This window comes from Panicum virgatum, chromosome 7N, assembly GCF_016808335.1.
Source record: "Panicum virgatum strain AP13 chromosome 7N, P.virgatum_v5, whole genome shotgun sequence".
NCBI classification, from domain to species: Eukaryota; Viridiplantae; Streptophyta; class Magnoliopsida; order Poales; family Poaceae; genus Panicum; species Panicum virgatum.
In genome coordinates, this window is record NC_053151.1 from 24,784,186 (window position 1) to 24,793,588 (window position 9,403).

Consider the following 9,403-nt stretch of genomic DNA (forward strand, 5'->3'; position numbering starts at 1 on the left):
TGACACTCTCGGTATTTGTCGCAGCATAACAGTTGGTAGAATTCTTATTTGGAGTGACGCATGTGCACTGTGTACTACTATTGCGCAGACAAATATAGTACTACTCGCTGCTCAATAGCAAGTTATAGTTTGATGACGCATTCATGCAGCAGCGAAACGGCATATCAGTGTACAGACACGTGCGCAGCAACAGGGCCTTTTACTTAATTAATCGTGAGATGAAGAATCAGTAACCAAATATTTGTAGCATGCACGAATGTGTCTATCTTCAGATCGACAAATGAATGTGTTTATCTGATCGTGCAATACAATCGGTTTTGTTAGATGACCAACTCAGCGTACAGTATGATATTGATATGCACGAAAACAAAGGAAAATATAAGGGGCAGTACAGCAATGTAAGAGGTTGCCGCGTGACAGCTTGAGGTCGATGTGAACTCCAACATCTCGGTTACAGCATCTTGATGGTAACATTGTTTGAGTACTCTGCAAGTTTGCTCTGCACTAATTCCTTGGCACGATCACTATCCAGCCGAATCTCCTTGAGGCTTGTGAGAAACTCTAGCCCAGAAACTTCCCTCAAACGACTGTTGCACCACACAGTTCCCTGTAGCACTAGCACCTCGAGGTTAGGCGTTGCGTTTCGCTCAAATTCCAACAATTCGAGGATATAACTAAGCTCCAGCACCAAGATACTCGGGAAAGATGGGCCTGGGAAGCACAGCTTAGACCGCAAGATTGACCTCCAGCTCAGACGCAGAACCACAAGATTTGGTAGCTTCCCAATGGCTTCTAAGGCTTCTTGATTCAGTTGTGTATACTGAAGCTGAAGCTTTGATAGGTTCTGAAGCCAATGGACCCATTCTGTTACCTTGATTAACATACCGCGCATCTTGAGGCTCTCAAGGCATTTTGGTGGCATCAAATTTCCGCCCAAGCAATCATCTAATGACTCAACATAAGGAGAACTGCTACCTTCAAAATCTACAGATAGAGACCGAAGTTGATTGTGTTCAGCAATTGCAGGCCAAAACTTGCCGTTGTTCGTCCTGATGACTCCAACCACTCCAAGCTTACGCAGCTGAGTGAGCTCTCCGAGCTCTTGAATCGCAGCATTTCCCCATGCAACATTGATGTCACGTAGTGTGTGCAAGGCCTTCAATTTGGAAATCCCTCTCGGGACTTTAATGCCATATAGCTTGTGAGATTCTGCATCATACGTCGTAAAGTAGCAGTGTAAGTTGCATATGTCATGCCTACTCACAGCCTCCTCCAAAACATGTGTTCTGGTCCTTTCCATGTGATGCTCTAGCCGCTGCGGTCTCCAGACAAGATGGCCCATTGCGCGGAGTAGATTGCATGCGGAAAGAGCATATACACAACAAACACAAGGCGTGTGATGCTCTAGCCACTGCGATCTGTACATCTCCCTTGCTTGGAGTATGAGACGTCTGTACCTCATATCGTACTCCACGGGTATGAAATGTCTGTACGTCGAAAATATGTCATCCCTAAATATGTCATCCCCAAATTTGTCATCCCTAAATAGCCCTAAATATGAGCAACCAGATGCATGAAGGTATTGTAGCTTCTGAAGCTTGGTGACACCTACTGGCAATCTCCATATGAGTGTACCTCTGATGTCGAGCGTCTGCAGCTGCCTCAAATTTGCGAACGAATCTGGTAATTCAAAGATACTCCTACATCCACGCAGAGAAAGATACCTTAGGTGAAGGAGCTCCCCAATTCGACCAAGGTGATGATCTCTGAGTCCTACGGTGTCCTCCAAATCCAGCACTCGCACGAACCTCATCTTACTGCATATGAAAAATGATCTCCACTCACCAAACACAGTTAATGACCGTATATGTGACAAGTCCAGCATCCTCTGCATCACCTCTTTGTCTCTCTTCCAGTTGCTACTTATGGCAAGGTGGCGTATTGCTCCTTGTACACCGCCCAAGCTACATCCTTCCTCTAGTGTAAAAACAAGATTGTCCTCCCTTGCCTTTGACACGCAGATTTCACGGATGAGGTCATGGAGCTGGCAAGAGTCAATGCTTCCAGGAGTTCTTGCTTCCAAAGGTAGGATCATACTCCGGTCAAGAAGCTCATCAAACTGCTTGCCTGCTACTTGCTCGGCTGCCATGTGTTGCATCTCTCTTGAATAACCTTCGGCAATCCATCTCCTCACCACACGTTTACGCTGGATTATATGGTCTTCTGGGAAAATAGACAAGTACAAGAAACTAGATTTTAGACCATATGGCAGGCCATCATAGCTCCGCATAAGGACTGTTTTTATCATCTTTAACTCAGGATTTATCTCCAGCTCGGCGCTTAAGCCTTCATTTAACTTTCTCCACTCCATTGCAGTTTTAGGCTTATTTGCTAGATAGCCACCTATAGTCGATATTGCAAGGGGGAGTCCATCACATTTCTTTAGGATAAGGTTAGCTTGATCCAGCATACCAGGGTGCAAATCAAAACTTCTAGCATCCTTAAATACCTAAACAATTCATGTAAATCAAGGTGGTTAGGAACTCACATTAAAGAACAATGAATGCTACATTAGTGTTGTTTGTTACTCCTGTCCTGCAAAGAGTGTCATTTTGGGATTCTAATTTTTTTTTCCCCACAATGAGTTTCACTCTAGGGATTCGACCATTTGAGATGGACAAGCCAATTAAAAATGCATACATTCCCAAGACAAAAAAATCATTATGATGACGTATTTTGGTGCAAGATGGCCAATTGCATGGCAAAACAAGTTGCATGGTGCTATACACCACACAATTACATGCTGCGTGCACCAATTTTACATACAAGTAGCACACAATAAATAGGGGTTACAAGTTATTTCCCTCCTCCTTAAAAAATCCTAGAGTGATACTCTTTGCGGGGCGGAGGGAGTATATTATTTGAGTTCACCTCTTGAAGGTGAAGTTAATACAATTAATCATGTGAGATTTAATTGTGCTAATTACACAGTCTTCTTAATACAATGAAACGCAGCTCTCCTACATTTTTGAGAAAAAAAACACAGTTTAAGCCCAACTTGTTCCCCAATAAATCGTCCCCAAAAGATGTTCTCCAGTAAAGAACTTCACTTCAATTTTGCGTAGCATAAAATCCAAAACATGTTTAGATTTTTACAAAATAGGAAGTTATTTCCCAAACACAAACATGGAAGTCGACGTCGTTGGAATGTCATAAATTTTAATACGGATGAATAAGGAGGCTTTTTTTTCTTTAAAAAGAAAAGGTTCTGTTAGTAGTGAGACCATAAACATCAACATATGGAACTTATTTAAATAATAGTACACTTTCATATGGATATATATGATACATTTCCATGTAATAATTTGTGATGATTATAAGTATTTGAGACAAAAGGGTACCTAAATTTGATATTTTTAGGGAAAATTGTAAAAAGGAAAAACCTACAAGTCAAAGTTTTTTTTTTTTTTTTTTGCCAAAACCCACGTGCATCTCAAATCCGATTGACCATCCATCATGGTCTCTACAGCCTCTCTCTCCATCCTTGAATCACTATGACAAGCTCACTTAGGAGTTTTCTGGGAGTATTAGATGGCCACGGTTGCGATATGCCCATCTTTTGTAAATTCAACTACCACCGTTGTCTTTTGTGATTTCTACATCTAGGTGAGCTTTGATATAGTGCCTTCAGCCTAAAGCCTCTCTACCACCTTCTAATGATATGCAAGTCAATGTAAGCCACAATAGAGGGCACACAACATCTCTGTATCATTGAGTCAATGAGCACAGGGGGAACCAAAACAAACAGGACTTACGGGCGAGAGACTGTAAGGATTTGAAAACCCCAGTGACTTGCAGGGTGCTTTTGCAATTTTTCCACATTAATTTCTCCTAATGGTTGGATTATTGTTACTAAGCTCTTAGAAAATTACTTTCAACTATGCCTTTAAAAGTTATCTAAAGCAAACACAAAATCAATAATCACTTCCAATGCAAATATGTTACTTTTGAAAATATTATAAAACATTACTTTTAAGCTATGTTAGCAAAAAAGATACTCTACAACTTCCGATCAATAATTCTTTTCATGAGCCTATTTTAAACTTAGTGTGAGCACGGAGCTGGAGGAGACATCTTTTCCAGCTCCACCGGCTGCTCCCTTTGTGTAGTGGGCTATAGCATGGAGCGGTTTGTTTCAGAGGCTAAACAGAGGGCATGTGACCGAGTGGTATGAGAAAAAAATTTGGCTTTCAATGGCATCGAGCAAAAATCAACTTAGTACATTAGCAAATAATTAATTGTGCCAGATGGTAAAAAAATGAATTTCGATGGCATGTGGTCAATTTCGAAAACCAGAAGTGTTACTTGCAATACATATGTGCAATCACCTTATAAGCTGCTACCATAAATTAGAATGTTATATTCTTAAATTACCAGAAGTGCTCCGTACACCTCAAATATTTTGTGATTCTTAAAGCAACAGAGAGAATTAGTTGGAGATAAATCTATAAAGTAATAAATTAAACAACCCCATATCTCTACGCATACATACACGCTTATTGATGCCTACCGTTTCTGAGGCAAGCCTTTTTTTCTCTCTCTCTCTGGAACACGCAGCAGAGTTAATGCGACTAGCTATCGTGGCATCAGGTGGCACCAAATTAATTTGTTAGATCAAAGATGTATGCGAGACAGTTGGATTGATTTAGCTCAGTAGGATACAAACTCAAATCGACCTTGATACCGACACTAATTGATATGTGTGTATCAATGCAACATTTATTTAATTTTTGTGCCAATGGAATATACATATTAGGATGGCATGTATGCATCCATTATTCCAATTTTAAAAATATACATATAGGCACCCAATTTTAAAAATATACATATAGGCAAACCATGTACATGCCAATGGAAAGAAGAGAGATATACCGGTCTTTGTTATTTAGCATATCTTAAAAATCATAAAATGTATACATGTAGGTGACTATTGTATAATATAATGCGCATGATGGCTCATAATCGTTACACATGTTAAAAATCACGAGAGCATCAATTCAACATTGCCTATGCATGCAGCGGAATAGCTAACAGCGGGTGAGACACGCAAATGAATGCATGTATGCAACTAGTTTTTTATTCTTTGCTTAAGGATCCTCATTTTTTATAAAAAAAGTACGAGGCACCCTTACATTCAATAAAATAAAACATGTTAGAACAAACACAAAACGATAGTAAAAAAAATCAATTTCCATCTCATTACTAGCTGAAGTTGCACTTTTTATAAGTACAAAATATTAATGGCCAACTATATAAAGTTTAACGTTAATATGGTGCATAAAAGAAAAGTGACTGCACTTTTTATTCTGCTTCCTTAAAAAGTTATAAAGAAAATAATCATGCTTTCAATTTTTTGAAAGATTATAATAAAATTTGGAGTGAACAGGGAATAAAAAACAGTAGATTCTGAAGTACCTTCTTTTTGAACAGCTCAAATGCTGCATCATCTTCAAGGCCATTAAGGCAGTGCATATTCCCATCATCACCGGAACAATGTTTGGCGACAGTTTTTTCCCTCGTGGTGAGTATGACTCTTCTAGCTTTTGCCAAGTAATCTTTAATGGAATCCCATTCCTGATTGGAAGATAGATCATCCAGAACAATCAGGCACTTTTGCTTCTCAAGAAGTTGTGATAATTCAATAATCATGTCTTGGAAACCCATTGTTCCAACATTCTTCTTCTTTTGTGTATCTCCACCAGCCATTGAATCTTCTTGGATACCTATTAGGAGCTGCAAACAAAGATTTCGAAGAAGTGCATCAGGACTAAAAGGACGCAGTGCAGTAGCCCAAGCACGTTTCCATCCGCCAAGCTGTTGGCTTCGGTAGACAGTCCTCACAAGAGTAGTTTTTCCAATACCACCCATTCCCCAAACAGAGATCACCTTCAAGCTACTAGTGTTGTCGTTTGGTTGACCAACTGAATTGATGACCTTTTGTTTTTCTGTCGATCGCCCAACAATAACGTCTTCAGGGATGACTATCGTGTTGCTGCGATCAAGCTTCATTTTTTCAACTGCTGAGGTGGTGGACAAAGCATTTCCGCTACCCATACCCTGTGGTTGTTGCCCCCCTTCCTCCTGTATCTCATTCACATTCTCATTCTCATTGGTGGACATCAATGAGCTTCCTACAGTAGTCGCAGCTGTTGACACAGAGATGGGCTCACTAGAATCCATTTCAGACTTCTCAAACTGAACATGCATGCATGAGAAATAGTTGTTTTAAATTTTTATGCATTGACACTTCTAATTTGAATTGAAAACATGTACAAAATTACAGGTACGAAGATTACTGCAAGATAACATACATACATTTGTTTGGATAGAAAAATAAACATGTTTGCGTAAAATATTAAAGAAATTTGCCCTATTAAAACTTGCACAATGAACTTTTAGGATGATCATATCAATCATTAACTGAAAGCCACGTTGTACTGATGAGTTGCAACACTATCATTTTATTTGCCAGGTTTGAGTGTTCTACGATGGCAAATAACTTGTAAGTTCCGCTAAAGAGGACTAAGTTTCTTTCAGCTTTTTTTAGCTAAAATACGGCAGATTTGGTTCAGTGGCCTCATGGGTTTTGTATTAGCTTTCGATCGTATTGGGCTGTCATCACAAATCAATAATCTTGGGCACCCATGTCAAGAATGTTTGGTTTCCTAAAAAAGGGAGGGCTCTATTCAGATTCCAGCGAACATTTGCTATACAGTTATCCAGGGAGCCATTTTTTTTAATAACTGTGTAGAAAACACTCATTGAGCCATAGTCATTTAAGAAAGTAGTTAAGTAATTTCTAAAACCTACATAAAAAGTTTTTATAACATGCCAACAATTTATGTAACATAGTAATATTAGAAAAAAATAGGCAAGAATTTGTGGAACTAATTTTAACAAAATTTAAAAAACTCAAACAATTTCTTAAGGACTAGCTAAAAAATTCTGGAGGACTTGGCAATAATTTTTTAGTGTTCCTCACCAGAAAACTCTCTAACAAAGCTTCATTCACTAATCAACAATTTAAAAAAATTTAGTGTGTTTAGGCCAGTGATATTTTCTTGGGATGTATAAAGTTTTGTGCAATTTTGAACTATATTGTAACCTACAATTGAATTGCACTTAATCCAATAAAGAATCCCCCTCAACAATTTCACCAAGGTGACCCAAACATAGAATCCCTAAAGTATCACACGACAAGTATTAGTTTTCAACGGATAGTTCCGCAAAATGATAAATAAAGACATCACTTAGGCGTTAGCCAAAGGAGTGGATGCTATAATACAATGATTAATTTTACCTTCTTGTGGAACACATAAAGAATCTGATCCGATGATAACTGCTTTAGTTCAGACGCTTGATATGGTTGCTCCGTACACAAGCTGGCAATTTCAATTTTTTGCGTGGCAACAACAATTCTGCTTCGGTTCTTCTTGTCAGGGAAATAGGTTTTGATACAATGCCACTCGTCTATTGTCGAAAGGTCATCAATCACAATCAGGTAGTTGTTACTGCTCACATGTGCACAAAATTCACGGACCAGATCAATCTGCTCCATCTTCTCCATCTTCATTAGAACATCTGCTCCAACAACTGTTTCTTCTTGAGCAATACCAGGTTGCTGCACTTGAGAAGAATTTACATAGAACTGCCTCACAATGCTATGGAGGAATCCCTTTTGATCAAAAGGGCGCATCAATCTCAACCAAGCAGTGCATCCAAACTTTTTCTTTACATCTGGGTCATCAAAGACCTTTGAGATTTCAGATGTCTTCCCGAGATCAGAATTTGTTCCCCACACCGCAATCACTCGAAGGTCCACCTCTGCACTGGTGATCAGTTGGCTAAGGTCCATCTTTGGCTCCAGGGCCTGACGCCATGCTTCATCAATGCCAAACATAGACGTCACATCCCCAGCAGTGCCGCCCTGCTCGACCCCGACGCTACTGGGCTTGGAGCCTCCAGCGCCATCCTTGATGAGTCGGTAGCGCAGGTTCCTGTTGCTGACGTCCTCCACCTTGGCCTTGAGCTTCTTCACCTCCTTGGCAATGCGGCGACGGTGGCGCATGTTCCGTGGAACACAGCCCAGAATAGGAGGCTTCTCTCGCCCCGCGTGGATCTCAAAATCCACAAGGTTGTCCTCGACGTTGTAGCTCACGTCCCGGACATGCTTCACCCAGGTGGTGAGCACCTTGGTCTGGGCCCTCTCCTCGTCGGCCGCCATCAGGAAGGACTGCATCATCTCCAGCTCGTCGGTGATGAAGCTGACGTCGTCCTCGACGCCGAGCTGCAGCGCCATCTCCTCCGCGGCCTTGGACTTGGCGTAGCCCAGCGCGCCATTCAGCACGGCCTTCCCGATGCTCACCGCCGTCGCCTCCATCTCGCCGGCTAGCGCGAGCTCGCCGTGCTCGCAAGTCAGAAGCTCAGATCTGTGGGTTTGGATTGCGCTGGGATCGAAAGAGCATCTACGACCGAGTGGCTGCCTCCCCAGTCCCCACAATCGCTATTAATTAACCTCGACCGCAGTGACCAGAGATGCCCCGTCGTCTCCGTCTGAACGCCGAGCGCCGAGCGCATGGACCGCGCGTCACAGAAAGCGCACGGGGACCTGCTCCCACGGACACGAGCTCGTCGACTGTCACTGGCACTGGGACCGACAAGCCACGTCCCGCCCGTCGGGTCCACCAGTCGGCCGGGGGTCGTTCGTTCGCCGTGCGTGCAGGTGCGGTCACGGAAGGAACTCCGCGCCCACATGTGTTGGGGAAAGCATCTTTGAAAACAAAGACACGCAAAGCATCTTTGAAACTGAATCCCCCCAACTGCAAGATATACTGACTCCACATGTGTTGGGGAAAGCATCTTTGAAAACAAACACACACGCGCAAAGCATCTTTGAAACTGGCTTAAAATAAGCAACATATTAAAGCACTTAAAATAATAGTTGTGCACCAAACAGCAGTGTAACATCTAAGACCGAAGGCCCCTTTGCGGCTGCCGAAGCCCAATTATTAAAAATGCCGAAGCCCTTTTGAACAATGACATTTTGGCAAATTTATTTTTCTGGAGGCTGAATTATTCAACCCATTGTAAAAATGACCGAAGCCTGGTCCGAACTCCAATTATGGAGACGCTGCAAAACGCCATGTCGAAGCTTATTTTTGAGAATTTCTCAAAAGATAAACTAATTAAGAAGCCAGGAGGTGCCTTCGCACTGATGCCGAATAATGGTCCTACCGAAGCCAATAATATATATTTTTTGTTTTGCCGAAGACCCATGACCTGCCTCCGAAGCCCCTAATTATTTAATGCGAAGATGCTAGATTGATGCCTTGAAAAACCCGAA

At 41.6% G+C, this 9,403-nt stretch overlaps 1 protein-coding gene across 1 annotated transcript; it reads right to left on the reverse strand.

The window, feature by feature from the left end:
• Positions 1-226: 226 nt before the first annotated feature.
• Positions 227-8,535, reverse strand: LOC120682212 (disease resistance protein Pik-2-like). The gene is made up of 3 exons (XM_039964013.1): positions 7,361-8,535; positions 5,476-6,255; positions 227-2,509 (listed from the first exon to the last, which is right to left on the reverse strand). The coding sequence occupies exons 1-3, from the start codon at positions 8,438-8,440 to the stop codon at positions 452-454; spliced, it is 3,918 nt and encodes a 1,305-aa protein (XP_039819947.1). The 5' UTR covers positions 8,441-8,535; the 3' UTR covers positions 227-451.
• Between the last annotated feature and the right edge of the window lie 868 nt (positions 8,536-9,403).